Source organism: Erythrolamprus reginae, chromosome 5 (genome assembly GCF_031021105.1).
Source record: "Erythrolamprus reginae isolate rEryReg1 chromosome 5, rEryReg1.hap1, whole genome shotgun sequence".
Lineage (NCBI taxonomy): Eukaryota > Metazoa > Chordata > Lepidosauria > Squamata > Dipsadidae > Erythrolamprus > Erythrolamprus reginae.
Window position 1 is genome coordinate 41,280,977 of NC_091954.1, and position 18,574 is coordinate 41,299,550.

At 38.4% G+C, this 18,574-nt stretch overlaps 1 protein-coding gene across 2 annotated transcripts in view; it reads right to left on the reverse strand.

The window, feature by feature from the left end:
• Window positions 1–5,917: 5,917 nt before the first annotated feature.
• JAKMIP3 (Janus kinase and microtubule interacting protein 3) overlaps window positions 5,918–18,574 on the reverse strand; it is a 90,570-nt gene continuing 77,913 nt past the window's right edge. The window contains exons 17-22 of one of the 2 annotated variants that reach the window (XM_070752454.1): window positions 16,353–16,421; window positions 16,188–16,265; window positions 13,718–13,921; window positions 11,902–11,967; window positions 9,215–9,256; window positions 5,918–6,190 (exon numbers count right to left, since the gene is read on the reverse strand). In XM_070752454.1, coding sequence (XP_070608555.1) covers window positions 6,047–6,190; window positions 9,215–9,256; window positions 11,902–11,967; window positions 13,718–13,921; window positions 16,188–16,265; window positions 16,353–16,421 — 603 coding nt within the window. In that variant the 3' untranslated portion in view covers window positions 5,918–6,046. The remainder of the gene's footprint in view (window positions 6,191–9,214; window positions 9,257–11,901; window positions 11,968–13,717; window positions 13,922–16,187; window positions 16,266–16,352; window positions 16,422–18,574) is intronic. The other variant, XM_070752453.1, reaches the window with a different exon arrangement.

Here is an 18,574-nt window from a genome sequence, read left to right on the forward strand (position 1 = left end):
TGTGTTTATGCATGCCCCTTACCGACTCTTAGGAATCGAGTGAGGTCAACAGTGACAGTATAAAGTTTTGGGGGTTTGGTGATGAAACCACAGAGTCAGGTCATTAGTTTTAGGCATTAACTACTCTGTTGCTAAAGTCATAATTTTCTACAGTCACGTTTGGGGTGGTTCACTTTGAGTTTGGATCTGTTGTGTGCTCATGTATTGTTGTGGTTGAAGCTGAGGTAGTTGTTGACAAGCAGGAGGTTGTAGCAGATATTTTTATGAGCCATGCTTAGGCCGTGCTGAAGATGACATAGTTCTAAGCTTTCTAAGCCCAGGATTTCAAGTCTGGTTGCATAAGGCAGTGTTTCCCAATCTTGGCAACTTGAAGTCCAAATATCTTCAAGTTGCCAAGGTTGGGAAACACTGGCATAAGATATTCTATTGCGAGTGGAAGAGTGGAGGGCTCTTCTAATAAAGTATCTCTGGACACTTTCTGCAGGTCCCATGTGCTAAGAAGCTACTTCTGGTGGGACCCAGTTACATGCCTTTGCTGCTGAGACCCCTGCCTTCTGTAACAGCATTCTCTCTGAGGTGAGATTGCCCCCATCCCTGTCCCCCACATTTTTTCCATCCATCGTGGGGTTCCAATGGTGAGGCTGCCAGGTGGCTATGTGATATCAAGTGACAGTTGTTCTATTGGATTTTTTTTGGTTGTTTTTCCCCCCTTTCATTCATTTATTCTCATGTTTTATGTGCCACCCAGAGAGCCACCGTTGGTGAGATGGGGGCGGGGGCTATATTAATATGCTAAATAAAATAAATAAATGGCCCATGAGCTAATTATCTGTTATCTACTATAATCCAATATTGTATTACAAATAATATGTGTGAACATTCTAATACAGTGATGGAGAACCTATGGCACGGATGCCATGGGTGCCACGCGGAGCCATATCTGCTGGCACGTGAGCCGTTGCCCTAGCTCAGCTCCAACATGCATATGAGCACCAGCCAGCTGATTTTCAGCTCACACAGAGGCTCTGGGAGGATATTTTAGGCTTCCAGGGGACCTCTGGGGAAATGGGGGAGGGCGTTTTTGCCCTCCCTAGGCTCCAGGGAAGCCTCTGGAACCTGGAGAGGGTAAAAAATGGGCCTACCAGGCCGACCAGAAATTGGGTAACAGGTTGTTTCTGGCTTCCAGAGGGCCTCCGGGTGGGGGCAGGGAGGCAATTTTTGCCCTCTCCAGGGTATTGAATTATGGGTATGGGCACTCTTGCAGGCACAATAGTGTGTGCGTATGCGCTTTCGGCACCTGAGGGACGAAAGGTTTGCCATCACTGTTCTAATACATAATAAAATACTTATCCAAATAAGATAACATCAGCATCCAGAAAGCAAATCTGATGAAGATTCACCAGGCTTGGGAATGTTAAAGTTTAGTTGGAAAAGGGAAACATGAAAATAAAATCTGGAATCTGGAGGAAGAACAGAATAAAGCACCATAGAAGAAAGAATGATCCAGTTACGGTAGCATATTGAGCAGCTGTCACTTTCAACAAGCTTCTTAAATTGTAGACATGGAGATGAAAACACATATAATAAAGATAGTTCCACTTCCTAAATTGTAGACATGGAGATGATAATACAGATAATAATGATAGTTCCACTTCATTTTGATTGGAGCTCCCCCAAGTGGATGTTAATATTATGGAAAAGAGACCACCAATGAATTTAAGTCCATAACATGTTTGACTGTAACTATAGTCAGTTGGAAATAAAACCATTGTCAGTAGAATTTTCTTCCATGTCAATGTGTTTAGGATGAAGGTATATGGAGAAATTAGGTGGTCTATTAATATTCAAATTAGAATTTTCTATGGATTCTAAGATTTGTAAGAATAATGCAAACCATAGTCTGAATCAAGATGTCTCTTTACCTTTTTCAATCCAATAGAAGTGTAGTAGTATTTTTATAGAAACTATACTACACTATCCCTAAAGGTATTTGGTTAAGACCCTCCGGCTTGACCCAACCTTGTCTAGAGAGTAAAAAGATAAACATAGGAAGGTCTTAAGCAGTGATGGGCTACCAAAATTTTTACTACCACACTGTGGGCGTGGCTTATGCATTTTGCTTCAACATCTTTTAGTGCAAATTGGGTGCTCTGGGGTGGAGCTCCAAATTTTGTTACTGGAACTATGTTCCTGACCATTCCTGTAGGAGCCCATCACTGGTCTTAAGCATAAAACATATCAGGAAAGACTTAATGAACTCAACCTCTATAGTCTGGAGGGCAGAAGGGAAAGGTGGGATGTGATCAAAACATTTAAATATGTTGAAGGGTTAAATAAGGTTCAGGAGGGAAGTGTTTTTAATAGGAAAGTGACCACAAGAACAAGGGGGCACAATCTGAGGTTAGTTGGGGGAAACATCAGAAGCAACGTGAGAAAATATTATTTTACTGAAAGAGTAGTAGATCCTTGGAACAAATCTCCAGCAGACGTGGTTGGTAAATCCACAGTAACTGAATTTAAACATGCCTGGGATAAACATATATCCATCCTAAGATAAAATACAGGAAATAGTACAAGGGCAGACTACTAGATCAGTGTTTTTCAGGTGTGCCATGAAGCTCAGCTTCTGAGACCGGAAGCTGAGCTTTGTTCTTCGTGCCCAGCTGGAGCTTCCCTGGCAGGGGCGGCAACAAATCTCCTTTGGGGTCCGGCAGGAGGGCACTGGCAGCGGGAACGGGAGGCTGCCGGCTGCAGCGGCCCCGGGCAGTTGCTGGGGGATGGCAGCGGTGAGCAAGAGCTCCAGGGCGGAGCCACTGGCAGCACCCCGCCCAGCTGGAGCTTTCCTGGTGGGAGTGGCAACAATTGTCCTTTGGGGCCCGGCGGGAGGGCAATGGCAGCGGAAACAGGAGGCTGCCAGATGCAGCGGCCCCGGGCACCATTCCCTGTAGGCTGCGCACGCCTGCGCCAGTGCACCCCAAAATGCCCCCTGCGCACCCTTTTCCAGGGGCGCGCAGGGAGCCGCGGCCACCCGCCCGCCTGCCCGATTTCCCTCCGCGCGGCTGGGGATGCGGATCCACTGCCCCCGCCAGCCCGATTTCCCTCCAGTGGCTGGGGACGCAGATCTACCGCCCTCGCCAGCCTGATCTCCCTCCGTGTGGGGGGGGGGGGGCGACGAACCGACGACCGGGGGCTGTCCTTTCGTGTTGGGTGGTGCAGGGCAGGCACAGGCAACCCCAGGGGAGAACAAGGGAGGGAGAAAAAGGAAAGAGAGAGAAAGGGAGGGAGAGAAAATTGAATGAAGGAGGGAGAGAAAGAGTAAGAGGTAGAAATGATAGAGAAAAAGGAAGAGAAAGGGAGGGGGAGAAAGGAAAGAGGGAGGAAAGGGGAGAGAAAGAAGATATGAAGGAGGGAGAAAAAGAGAGATAGAAAGGAAAGAGGGAGAGAAAGGAATGAGAGATAAAGGGAGAGAGAGAGAGAGAGAGAGATAGCAAATGAGAGAGAGAAAGAGAGATAGCAAGAGAGAGAGAGAGATAGCAAGAGAGAGAGAGAGAGAAGAAAGATAGCAAGAGAGAGAGAGAGAGAAAGAGATAGCAAGAGAGACAGAGAGAAAGAGAAAGAGAAAGAAAGAGAGATAGCAAGAGAGAGTGAAAAAGAGAGAGAGAGATAGCAAGAGAGACAGAGAGAAAGAGAAAGAAAGAGAGATAGCAAGAGAGAGAGAAAAAGAGAGAGAGATAGCAAGAGAGAGAGATACAAGAGAGAGAGAGAGAAAGATAGCAAGAGAGAAATAGAGATGGCAAGAGAGACAGAGAGAAAGAAAGAGAGATAGCAAGAGAGACAGACAGAGAGAGAGAGATAGCAAGAGAGACAGAGAGAGAGAAAGAAAGCAAGAGAGAGAGAGCAAGAGGGGGGAAGGAGGGAGAAAGAAACACATAGAGGGAGGGAAGGAGGGAGAGAGAAAGAGAGGAAGGAAGGAAGAGAGAAAGAAAGAGGGATGGAGAGAGAAAGGAAGGGAGAGAAAGAGGGAGGGAGAGAGAAATAGAGTGAAAGGGAGGAAGAGAGATTTTTTTGTCCAAACTTTTTTTAGCCCCCCCCCCTCAATGTTCCCCAGGATTTTGAAAATATGAAAAATGTGCCGCGGCTCCAAAAAGGTTGGGAAACACTGTACTAGATGGACCATGAGGTCTTTTTCTGCTGTCAATCTTCTATGTTTCTATAAAGGAATCCCTGAGGACTTTACTCCACTAGTCATTGGCATCTATAAGGAGTTGGTCTCATCTGTATTTCAAGGTCATTGAACAAGTGTTATTTGAAGATATTTCTATGGTCAGGTGGCCAGCAAGGTGACAGAATGCTTTATCTTCCCACTGAAGTGGTACCTATTTATCTACTTGCATTTGCATGCTTTTGAACTGCTAATTTTGCAGAAGCTGGGGTGAGGATGGGAGTTCACCTCATCACATGGAGCTCCCATCTCGAACCTGGGCTGATGGCTTTCCAGCTGACAAGCTCAGAATCTTAACCACTGAGTCACCACACCACTCATACCTTATATGTTCCAAATGGAACATTTATATATGGAGGGAATTAGATTATGAATAGCACCAAATTTACATTAGAAGCAATCCCATTGAGATGATGAGTCACAAATGTAAAATGTAGATCTAGAACTTCAGCTTACCTGATTTTTATTTGGATTTAATTGATTTAGAAGTTTGGCTTTTCCATGAATTAATGTGTCTGTACCAATTTAAAGAATCATACATCTTCAAATGATAATCTGATGTTATCCATGTAAGTGCTTTTTAATATGTATTGAATTTGTATATGTATAAATGTATAAAACAATCAAAAATAATAAACTATTTAAAATTCAAAGCAAAGCAAAAGAAAGCAGTTTATCATATTTCAAACTTTTTAATAGAAGAAAGAGATCATTAAAAAGTTTTGTTTAATTTGGTGAAGAATAAAAACCACCTTCTCACCTGTTGTTACTTTCTGAATATCAAGATCACTTTCTGGAGATGTTTTGATGTTTTCTCCCTGTGCTCCTTCTTTCCATTGTAAAATAACAGCTGGGGAAGATAGATATATATGTAGGTCCCTTATATATCTCTGTATATCTTTATTTACTGCTTGCTCAACTATTTTGTTATGTGCGTTCAGTTTCTCTGCTTCTTAATTTACAAGCAATTCTTCTCAAACCATTTAATGCAAGAGATCCATTTCCATCTGCTGCTTGTGCTTCCTTAATATATTTTCCCCTCTTTTTTTCAAGTTTCCATTACAGTTTTAATAGTTTTAAATAATTTTGTTTCCTTTTTCAATTAGCTTTTGCTTTGGTTCTCCTTTCGCTGATAATACTGACTTCCCTTCATCCAGGAATCGAAGTGCATTAAATTTTAAGTATTGTGCCTTTTATGTTCTCCTGGCCATGCTGCAGACAAGCTTCACTGAAATTTCAGAATGGAGTGGAAGTTTGGGAAATATTTCCAAACTTTTTTATTTTAATGTTCCTCATGGTTAGCTAAGAAGTCAATTTAATACATACTATGGAAAGACGCAATTGAACTGAAACTAATTCCTCACTTACATGAATGAAACATTATTCCCATTCATTCATTCATAGTTTCACCAATGATTAGCCTGGAACTGTTTCCAATCTTCTTTCAAGACATGTATTTAAGCATTTACAAATAACAGTACAAGGACTGAATTACAAAACAGGATGAGTTCACTTCTTTACAGAAGCAGTTTACTGCCTGCTTAGCAGGGAACTAAAATATTTTCACTTCATCTGAACGAATTTACTGCTTTTCACGTAAAGCTGAAGTTGTTTCGGGTAGCATAGATGGAGCTTCCTTGAGAGAAGCCAGCATATTACTACGTTTTTTTTTCTTTCTCTTTCACTCTCTCTCTCTTTTTCTTTTTGGTTTTCTTCTTTAACAATTTTAATACTAGTTCATAAAAAGTTAGAGAGCTATACTTGTCCGACGAGCAGGCTTAACTTCAAAATAAAATTCACGCAAATTCTTCTTTATAAAAATGGTCAAAAGTTTAGAACTTCAGTCTTCAGTGTCAAAATAAACTGCAGTCCACTTTCTTGTAATGAAATCATCCTTTCTCCAATTTCTTTGTTATATACAAGGTTACATTGTTCTAAAAGATAAACATCTCTAGTCTTCTCTCTGGCCTGAAAAAAGAAAACACAATACTAGAAAAAGAAGCTAAAGTTATTTAAGAGAGGAGTTTTATTTTTACTTTTTTCAATCCAATTTCTCTAGAACCACCCTGCTTGCATGTCTCTGGGCTCTTGAAATAAAAGTTCTCTTTCTACAGACACAGATGCCTGACTTGAATTACTTTTCTAATATGCTCTTACCTTTTCAGCTATTGCTATTAAAACATAGGAGAGGGATGGACATACAGAACTCTTGATTCTTCTTAACCACTCTCTGCCATGATGATGGCTGGCCTTTTTAAAGAACTTCTAAGTCTCAACTAGAAGGAAGTACTTTCAGGCATGGAAACATACATATTTTTGTAAGCTCCATGTAAATGTATTGCATGCACACATGAATGGGTGGGTCTGAATAGGTGTTGTTGTTGAGTATTACAATGGCCCAAACCAGAATTCCACACCTGGCCTGCGGTAACAATATGAGCCAATCATTTCTGATTCCAAGCTCAGTTGTAGCTCATTTCTGACTCCAAGCTCTCTGCTATTGTGTGGGATAGCTGTCTCACAGATATTACAGTGGGTTGTTTTGTGGTGGAACATAAACTCTGAACTTAGTTTGTGCAGCAAATAAAGTATCCAGTCAGAAGAAAATTAGAAAACATAGGTCATAACATGTAATTTTGCTCTGTATGAAAGACAAGGAGAGCCAGTTTGGTGTAATGGTTAAGATTAGAAACCAAAGGCTGTGAATTCTAGCAAAAAGCCAGTTGGGTGACCTTGAGCCTGATCTCAGCATCAGGAAAGAGACAATGCTTCCTAAATCTTGTCAAGGAAATTGAAAGCAGCTGTTCCAGGCAGTTCCCAGAAGGCAGCTGTTCCAGGCAGCTCCCAGAAGTCAAGACTGATTTGAAAGCACCCATACATTCGCCAAAGGCTATGGTTGGTAAGAATTCTATTAGGCATCCTATGAATGCTTACATCATTTCATTTTCATAAAAGGAACTTATTCCCAAGTCATTTTGCATAAGATTGTAGCATTGCCCATTTTATAAGGAATCTTGATTTCAATCCTTAATGAAGTCAGATAATATCTATTTGCCTTTTCATAAAACAACTCTGCATCAATTTACTTCGGGGCCTTCAAGATATGTTAGTGCAAACTTTGAAGCAGGAATGACTTTAGCTAATAGCTAAAAAAAGATCAAAGGGGTGGCTTATGTTCCTTCTAATGTGCATGTGTGTGCACTAACCCCCACACAAACACCATAGAAGATTGGGTGCACACAAAATTAGGTACCCCAAAACAACAACAAATTTAGGTACTGTAAAACTCCAGGCTTGCAATTTGCAAGAAAGCTTGCATTGGCTTTCCAGCTCAGCTTAAGTGCAACAGCAAGAGTCACTTTGGGCCAACACAGCATGGACTGAGTCAGCTTTCCTGTGGGGGAGATGTCCTTTTCACTGGCAGTAGCCAGGGATTCTTTTTCCAGCTTTTCAGTTGCAGCCAACCTTCCCTGGATCAGGCCCAGCTAGAGACATGCCAGGCAGGGGTCCAGACCTAAACACACTTCCCTGTTTTCCTTTTAAATATATAATATTTAAATATATATCTTTGATACCTGTTGAGTTTTAGGCTGCACAAGGTCCATGCTTGTTGTTGAGTTGATAAAACATTCATTTTTAAATTACTAATAATGAAAGTTTAAATAAGTTTGGACTAAATAAGTCATGGGGGTGCAGTGGTACGAATGCAGTACTGCAGGCTACTTCTGCTGATTGTTGGCTATCAGCAGTTTGACAGTTCAATTCTCACCATCTCAAGATTGACTCAGCCTTCCATCCTTCAGAGATTGGTAAAATAAGGACCCAGACTGATAGGAGCAATATGCTGATTTTCTAAACTGCTTACAGAGGCTGTAAACAGGGGTGGACTACTGCCCAGATTGGGGGGGGGACTCAGTGGGGTAGCGAAAATGGAGCTCCACCTAGAGCACCCAATTTGCACTGAAAGATGTTAAAAGAAAATGCAGAGCGTCCTGCATAAGCCATGCCCACAGCGTGGTAGTAAAAATTTTGGTAGCCGTCATTGTACTGAAGCGTACGAAGAAAAAAAACTATAAAAAAATTAACACCAAAAAAAAATTAATAATTTGGCTGTAAAGCACTATGAAGTGGTATGTAAATCTAAGTGCTATTGCTATTGCTACATCCAAAGAAGTAATGGGAAAAAATATGGGAGCGGAGGCTATCTAAATCCTTTCTGTGTAATGCTTTCTTCCAAGAAATGATTTCACCACTATATCAAATCTCCCTAAACCATGAAGATATAATGATGATGCTTACAAATATCAATTGTGATTGTAAGATATTAATGATTAGCAGGATTATATTATAATCTGTAAACACATATATTCAATTCAATTTATTAGATTTGTATGCCGCCCCTCTCTGAAGACTCGGAGAATCAATTTGGTTTGATTTAGTGATTAAGGAGAAATCAGGATATGTTGGGCAAAATACAGTTGTGAGTGTTTTTAAGCTAATCCCCCTCTCAGGAGAAGGATGTGGCAAGCCGCCTGTAAAAACTGCAGGAGATAGATGTTGGGAATAAAGAAAAATGATTTGAAAGCTTAATTTTAAATTATCTTTGTTATATGCTATTATACTTTGTAGTTTCTATAACTAAGAAATATATAATCATTTTAAGATATTGCTATTAAAGGCATCTGTAATTTATGGTGCACAAATAACTTGGTTTGGGAAAAGCTGAAGAAAACAATCCGTCCCCCCTGCAAAATATATAAGTAATTAGAAGGAAAATTGATGGTGGCAGCAACAGTGCAGTCAAAACATTGTCTATTTTTTTATATTGCCTTGTCATCTGCCATCTTGTCTTTTTTTTAAAAAAACACCCCGAACCTGCTTTTCAGCTAAACCTTGATAATATCCCAAGCCACCTATGCAGTGTGTGGGGCCAAAGAAATCATTAGGCTTAGTGAAAGGGGGGCAGAAAGAATAAGCAAGGTGGATGCTTACCTCTTGTAGCTGGATGGGCACACTATGACCAAAGAATGAAAGCTAGAGAAAAAAATAAAAACAAAAATAAAAACTAAAAAAGGGGAGGAGAGGAAAAATGGAAAGAAAAAGAGAGAGAGAGAAAGTTTTTAAAGCATACCTAATAAGAAACCAGAAGGAGTCTAGAACAAGGGGCCATAATCTGTGCAAATGTGTGAAAAAAGCTGGGATAGGACACTTTCCAAATTAATCTGCCCTCTAACAGAGGTCATGTCTGTTGGCATCAACACAACATATAAGAGTTTGATGGTCCTCTAATTTCTTGCAAAAATAATGGTCTGGTATGGTAGTGCATCACACTACTAGACCATTACATCTACATATACTGCTCAAAAAAATAAAGGGAACACTCAAATAACACATCCTAGATCTGAATGAATGAAACATTCTCATTGAATACTTTGTTCTGCACAAAGTTGAATGTGCATAACAGCATGTGAAATTGATTGTCACTCAGTGTTGCTTCCTAAAGTGGACAGTTTGATTTTACAGAAGTTTGATTTATTTGGAGTTATATTGTGTACTTTTTGTGTTCCCTTTATTTTTTGAGCAGTTTATATAAAACCTGAAATGCTGTTGTTTCATTCACTAGTAAGAAAAATCATTATATTATGGGATCAAATATTTGCAGAATACTTTATGGCCTTAAATGAAGCTATATATTTTTATAGAACTTATTTTTGGTGAAGAAAGGACAGAGGTTCAGGCTTATTCTATGCAATTGTATTTTTTCTAAATAAAATTTACTAGCTAATAAAAAGTTCTAAATGTAACTTTTCTTTTTAAAAATCTTTTCTATATGATGCTTCATAATCTATTATTTTTACTTATATAATTCTTAATTTTATGGTTCTAGGAAGCTAGCAACTCTAACTGTAATGTTGAAAATACACAAAAATTCTAATTTTCTAATTGTTTTAGGAACATTAAAAAAAGGCTAGAGCGGCAATCTGCTTTTCGTTCTATTCTAAACAGGGACAGAAAAAAAAGACTTTAGGGATTATTGCCCTTTGCTGCAGAAAGTTAATTTAGAAGAGACCTGCAAATGTTGTGAAAACCAAATGCTAACTCCCCCCCCAACAACTAATATTCTTCCTTCATGTTATGAGATGCATCTTTTGCATCTTAACATTACACATATTTTTAAAATGTTGTGTCCAAGATCTGTAAATTACTGTGTTATTGACACTAGGCCATGAAAAAACATAGAGGAAACGGTGTTGTTTTTATAGTTAGAAAGAGCACAGAAAGAACAGTATGTATTTAGAATTTTAGAATTTAGAATAACAGAGTGGGAAGGGACCTTGGAGTCTTCTAGTCCAACTCCTTGCTTAGGCAGGAAACCCTATACCACTTTAGACAAATGGTTATCCAACATCTTCTTTAAAACTTCCAGTGTTGGAGCATTTACAACTTCTCCACGGATTGTTTTGACTGTCAGGAAATTTCTCCTTAGTTCTAAGTTGCTTCTCTTCCTGATTAGTTTCCGCCCATTGCTTCTTGTTCTACCCTCAGGTGCTTTGGAGAATAGCTTCACTCCCTCTTGTTTGTGGCGGCCCCTGAGATATTGGAACACTCTTCCAACTACCTTGACCAGTCACTAAAGTGTTTAGCGTTTGGTTACAATGAAATAAATGAACAAATACAGACAGTCCTCAACTTACAGCAGTTCATTTAATGAGCATTCAAAGTTGCCCATATGACCATTTCCCCCACTTACAACTATTGCAGGGTCACATGATCAAAATGCAGATGCTTGGCAACTAACTCATATTTGTGATGGTTGCAGTATGCCAGGGTCATTCCATCTCCTATTGGAACCTTCTGACAAGTAGAATCAACGGGGGAGCCAGATAACTTAATAGCCAGGTTACTAATTTACCAACTACAGTGATTCACTTAACAGCTGTGACAAGCAAGTCGTAAAGTGGGGCAAAACTCACTTGACAAATGTTTCACTTAACAACAAAAATTTTGCACTCAGTTATGATCATTCAGCTGAGGTCTATCTATAATATCAATTAGACTTCATGAATAACCCTTTAATATGATGGACATTGAAATTTATGCTCCAACCACTGATACAGAAGATCATGAGTCCAGTTTTAAATTGACAAAGCATACAAGCAAGATATGCTGTTGGTGATTGAGCTATGATGGTGCAGTGGTTAGAGTGCCGGACTCCATTCAAATTTCAATAAGATTTCTGAAACACAGCATCTTGTCATATACAGGTAGTCTTTGACTTATGATCGCCAGTGAGCCCCAAATTTTTGTTGCTGAGTGAGACAGTTGTTAATTTTGTCTCATGTTGCTAACTTAACAACTTGCCACAGTTGTTAAGTTAGCAACATGGTTGTCAAGTGAATCTGGCTCATTTGTCAGATGGTCGTAAAAGGTGACCACATGACCCTTGGACAATGTCATCGTCATCAATACATGCCAATTGCCAAGTGTCTGAATTTTGAACATGTGTCCATGTTGGGGATGCTGCCAACAGTAATAAATGTGAAAATGGTCATAAGTTACCTTTTCAGTGTTGTAACTTTGGACAGTCACTAAATGAACTGTCAAGGATTACCTGTACAACATTTTTTGAATATAGCTTCATCTCATCATTCAAGCTTTTCACAGTGTTTTAACCATACCTTTTCTTCCAGTTCCTTTATTTGTCTTTTTTGAGCTTCAATTCTTTCTTCTAGCTCCTTAATTCTCTGTGAAAATTATAATTATGTATGAATACTACACTTTTAGACTTTCATTTAAGCCCACTTTTGACTCTATGGTATGCTATGGTTTAGTGGAGAACATATTATGAGCCACAGTTAATACAATAAGTCACATAACAACTTTTCTTTGCACAGATACAACCGTTAACTTCATAAAGTTTAATTATAATCTTCAAGACTAGCCTCAAGGTTTTTAGCAGTCTGGTTACAATTCCCCCTCTCCCACTGTGGCCATTAAAACTTTGACAGTGACTATGCATAATGGAGTGATGTGCCTGAGGACATCTGGTATATCTATGGCTGCTTGTTGCTTCTGTAGTCATTTCCTTAAAGGAGCTTTAAAAATCAATTTAAAAGTCAATTTTTAATGTATGTGGCTTTTACATTTTTAACTGCTGCTCTGTTTAGCTTTTTCTGTTTTGTAAGCCACCCAGTTACCGTATTGGGGAGATGGGCAATATATACATTTAATAAATAAGTAAATTTAAGGTCAAATTATTATTGCAGGTTCCAATCTGGGTCAGTCACCAGGACCAGAGATTTAGTCTTCTGAGCTTTCAGACTCATAGTTGAGTTCATCCTCAGCAGTGAAAGGCTACCAAAATCTTTACTATCACACTGTGAGCGTGGCTTATGCAGGATGGCCTGCATTTTCTTTCGACATTTTTGTTGGTGCAAAATGGATGCTCCATTTTCACTACCCCACTGTGTTCCCCCCATCCGGGCAGTAACTCACCCCTGATCCACCCACTTATCAGAGTGTGTGCTGTATACTGTTTATATGGTGTGTGTGGTTTGAGGCTTTTTAGTTATTGATTGGGATGGTGATGGCTGACTATTAAGTCTTTGGCTGTTGTTTCCCTGTGCTGCCAAGCCCTCGCCTCCTACGTATTTGATAGCCTTATTTAGAAAGCTTAGAACTACGTCGCCTTAAACATGGCCTAAGCATAGCCCATAAAATCATCTGCTACAACATCCTTCCTCTCAATGACTACTTCAGCTTCAATCACAACAACACATGAGCACACAACAGATACAAACTTAAAGCAAACCGCTCTAAACTTCATTGCAGGAAATACGACTTTCGTAACTGAGTAGTTGATGCATGGAACTCGCTACCTGACTCTGTAGTATCAATCACCTAACCCCCCCCCCCAACTTTACCCTTAGACTATCCACTGTTGACTTCTCCCGATTCCTAAGAGGTCAGTAAGGGGGGGTGCATAAGTGCACCAGCTTGCCTTCCATCCCCTGTCCTAATGTTTCTCTTATTAGTATCATGTATATAGATATTGTTATATCTTTATATACCACCGATACATACTTGACAAAACAAACAAATAAATAAAAATATCAGCACTCTTGTTGACCTATGAGGGGCTTCAATCATTTCCCCGGCTGTTTTTGTATCTGCTTGTCCAACAATCTTAGTAACTGCAAAATTGAATGTATGTCCTTTTTCATTGCAATGTGAAGTTACCAATGAATTTGGATCCCCTTTGCTGACTGCTTGCTTGTATTCTTGTAATTTTGTGGTCAGCTTCCTCCTGTGAAAGTTTGGAAAACTAAACCTCTGGTTCTGATGATCAACCCTGACTAGTTCTGCTGATCAACCCTGCAATATTATCACCTTCATTCATGAAAATTATTAATGGCATAAACAAAACACAAGTGAGAATCCTTGTTCTTATTGCAGGAGGCATTCTTAGTGGCACTATATCCTATTTCACCATACCTGTTGTGCATGTTGAATATGCTCCATCCTTTCTCGGAGAATCTGGGAGTCCCTTTCTCGGAGTTCACTCATAACCTGCCGTTTCCATTGTTCCACAGCATTTTTCAACTTCTCTCTCTCTTCTTCTGACAGTATTTCTGACATTTTGGCTCCTGCTTCCTGCTGTAGAGCATCATAGAGCATGGCTTCCAATTCCAAAATGTGCTAAATAAATGAAAAATCAAGCTACTTTATCCCCATTAAGTTTGGGTGATGATGGCGGTTTAATATATTTTGTGACCATTTGTTCCATTGCTCCTTGTCTTTCATTGTAAAAAAGATGGGTGGTAGTTCCATTGTTCTTTGTTTTTCATTGTGTAAACAAGATGGGTGGTTTCAGCCAAAATATTATTGTCTCAATAAGCATGGCAGCTGACCTCTTCTCTTGCCTCCATCTTTAATGTTGTACTAAATTTATTCTTACAGAGCTCATCAGTTTAAAGCTCAATGACAAACAACAGCGCCTTTTTAGTTGACTCAGTCACTCTATATTCCAAGATCTTAAAAAAGGAATAACTTTTAAGACATTGCTCAAATCATTCAACTTGCTGTCCCTTTTCTAAACATAAATGTAGAAGACTGTAGAGCAATATATTGCTTACTGATGGCACCACTAGATGGCACCCACAAATTCACTCCCAGTAACTACACATATGACTCTGTAGCCTAAAGACTTATGTGACTTTTAAATCTCACAATAGTATTTCTATTCTCTCTCACATGGTCTCATTATATTTGGCACATTGAATAGTTTAACGATTTGAGGACCACAACATTGTGCATATAATATTTGCTGATCAAAAAGATTGCTGACTTCTGGTGTAGGGGTAGATCACTCATGGCCAGGCAGACCATGGATTTCACCACAGCAGCTGCCATTTGAACTTCTGGGGTTTTTTTTTACTATGCAACCATCTCTGCCCAGTGCCCTTTGCAAAATAATGAAATATTATTAAACAATCATTACAGTATATTATACAGTATTTAAAAATGCAGCTAATGCTGTTGAAGTAGCCCATCATATTTTTATTAGCCGTTTCTCTCTTAAAATCATTATTTTTTTCCTGCTAAGAGCAATCATTCTGCATGCACGTTCAATATGAACAGAACATACAAAGAATCTCTCTCCAAGTCAGAATCAATAATAATAATGTTCACATTGTTGTGAACAAATCATCATGATCACCACCCTTGGGAAACATTCAATAGGTGGACCAAAATGCCAAATTCAGTATAAACTGTATACCATAAAAATAGAAAGGTTGTAGAATGAATATTTTGTCTCCAAATCCAAAAATAGCACAGAAAACTTTTATTGCGATATTTCCATATCTCTGCAATGTTTCGAAGGTGAAACACAGCATGGGTTTGCCTGTGATAATACAACAAGTTATTCCATGTGAATTATTTAAAGCCTCTAGGGTACTTTGCATTTCACACTCCATTTTGTGATCTGTGATATATGATTAGTTGCTAAGTGGAGCATAACAACAAATTCTCAATGGATTCAAAATTAAATTTGAGTGAGAGAGAAAGTGGGCAGGCACGCTCAAGAGAGCACAAAGTGTTAATCAGCTATGGCCACACAAGTAATTAAATTCCAGCTTGTAGTGACAAAAATATTGCCAATGTTTTGATTGAGTCCCAGTTATCTTAATCTGTTTCATCTGAACAATTCTACAGTTTTATGCCATTTTATATAATTTTATATAAAATACATACTTTACTATACTTTTCTACCAGAGTCCATGGCATTGATAAGAGAGGAAAATCGTTCATTTCTACCCGAACTGTAGTCCTGATCAAATCCTGTCTTTCATAATCTACTGCTAGTTTCACAGAGGAAAAATCATCAACAGATACCTTAGGAATTGCCTCCGAAAATTTTGCTTTGAAGTTGAAAATAATAATAATAATAATAATAATAATAATAATAATAATAATAATAATAATTTATTAGATTTGTATGCCGCCCCTCTCTGAAGACTCAGGGCGGAAAAAGGAGAGAGCCTCTTTCTTTCTACCTAACCTAATCCAAACTGATTTTCATATAATCAAATTACAATGGGAAAAAAAAATCAAAAACAGGCTTTTTTGTGCAATGATTGGCCCATACTATAATGTATCTCAATCTGAAACCAATCTGGATTCATATTCCATGGAGTTCCTGGGAATTAAATCTGTGTATGCCAAATCCCAAATGTTATGCAGGTTCTCTTTAATTAGTGTATTTTTTACACTGAATCCACTTCTCTGCGGTAGAAAGTTATGTGCCTTAAAGACATCAAGAGAGGTTCTCAGAATCATTTGACTTTAAGGCAGTGTTTCTCAACCTTTGCAACTTTAAGATGTGGGAATTTCACGTCCCAGAATTTCCCAGCTTGGGGGAAATGAGCCAAAGTAAATTTTGTCCGTAGACATTCATACCTACCTTGTGTGCTTGATCTAAAGACTGTTTTCTGTAATCCAACTCATCATCCAGATACCCCTTTTGTTTACTAAATAGGTCCTAAAAATAAGGAGATTTGGGTTATACTGATTTTCTCAGGAAGCACAATATATAATCATTGATTTTAACTGTTTGATGAATCTGTACCTTTTCATTTTCTAAGTCTATCATCTTTTGTTGGAGTGCTGATTCTGTAACTTCTATCTGTTGTAGCCACTGAGGAGAAATGAAGAAATATCAGATTTGGATAGGCATATCTTGGGGTTGTTGACCCTGGCAATGTTAAGCAGTATGTACTTCAATAAAGGGTTGAAATGAGGGGTCCTTGGTGTTCTCTGAGCCTGGGGTTGTTGTTTTTTTTGCAGACATTTCATTGCCCAAACTAGGTAATCAGTGCTAGAAAATACTAGAAAGGAGGAGAAACTTGAAGTGTCACAGTGAGACAGGCTGGAAATTAGTGGAGCTCTGAAGAGCTTTGTAAAATCCAATCTGACAAACTACTTTGGACCAGACCATCCTGAAGGGACAGTGAAGAAGAAGAGGTGTCTCGGATGACATAGAGTAGCAGACAAGTTCCTCGATCAGTCAGAGCCAGCTAGTCGGACCAGTGGTGAAGGTGGTAGCCATTTCTGAATGGAGCAATCCAACCAAGTGTATGTGCCAGAGTGGTGATTGGACTAAGTGCTGAAAACGAGTGAGAAAGTGACCAACTCACAGGTAAAAGGCAATTTTTAATATGGAATTTTAAAGAATTTCCCAATCTGAAATACCAGCTAGTTGGCACCTGGGAACTGGATGGAGGAAAGAAAAAAATGGAGGCTAAAAATTAAAGCCCAAGAAGACTACTTGTACCTTGGAGATCATTTCAATTGGAGAAATATAAAAGAACAGAAGGAAGAAATTTCTGAGAAAGTGTTTTGTGTGTGTATGTGTATTTAAACTTACTTTTTGACAGTTTTGACAATCAGCTGGTGGGAGTATATTGTGGAGTGGAGAGTGTCATCTACTGGGGAAAAGAAAATATTGCAACAATTTGTGGATTATAAGAGAGAAAGTGCAGCTGTCTGACCTTGCTGTGAGCCGCCCGGAGTCTTCGGAGAGGGGCGGCATACAAGTCCAAAGAATAAATAAATAAATAAATAAATACTGTAAGAAGATAATGTGGAAAAAATTAGAATTTTTAAGGAGTGTTTGTTTTGCCTACACTGCTTGGCTTTGTTTCTCTGTAGTTGTTGGGGGCAATACATTTTGGAATTGGACTATTATTTGAATCAGATACAATAGAAATTGAAAATAAAAAAGAGACTATATGGACCTTGAGTTTTAATTTAGTGTAATTTAATATCAAAAGTTTAAATGGGCAGTATGGATATTTGGGTGTATGAGGAATTAGTTGGAATGTAATGAGTATGAAGCAGAAGAAGAGTAAAAAAAATTCTTGAAATATACTGAGCAAGAAATAGGAGTGGTGAAAGAGGTGGTGAAAGAGGTGGTGAAAGAGGCAAATAAGGAACAAGAAAATAACAGAAGGTGGGATTGAAAGTAAAAACCATCTTGAGGATCTCACTGGGATTTACAGTGGCAAGAGTTGAGAGGGGATATCATATCAAAAAGAATCAATTAAAGGGGAAAATGTGAAATAGTGGGAAGAGATTAGAAAAAATTGGAGAGGGAACCACATGAGTAATTAATTCAAAACAGGAAAAAGGACTCAGGAGAAAAGATATAAGATACATAAAAATAAAATAAAAAAGAAAAAGAACCTAAGGGAATGGGATAAAAGGAGAAAATTAATAAGAAGTGGAATTTTTGAGAGACCAAAGAAAAATGGTTAAAAGGGTAAGGTTGGTGGAAAGAAAGAAAGAAAGAAATGTTCACATTAATATATTTAAGAAAACTGTATTAATAATATTAATGCTGGATAGTTAATTAAGTTAAAGGTTTATGGTAAAATAGATTTGTAGTAATTAAGATATATGATGATGTACACTATTTGTGGCAAAACAGATTTAGTAGAAAAGTGGGATGGGAAATTTGATATGTTTTTAATTGTGGATTGTAAATTAAATTAAAGAGTTTCTATGCAAGATTTGAGGCTAATGATGTATATCGATTATAGTAAAACAGAACAATAGATGGAATGTGAAAAGGTAATTTGTTTTATTTTAAAGACAATTTGAACTTAATTAAATTAATGAAATTATGAGAAGTTGAAATATAGTGGGACAAAAATATGAGAAATGTATGAAGTAAATATGATAGTTAATTGATGTTACTGGAAGGGATTAGGAATTTAGGGCTATTAGTAATATTATGTATATATTAAGAAAAAAACAAGGTTAAGAAATATGTAAGGAGAATATTATGGG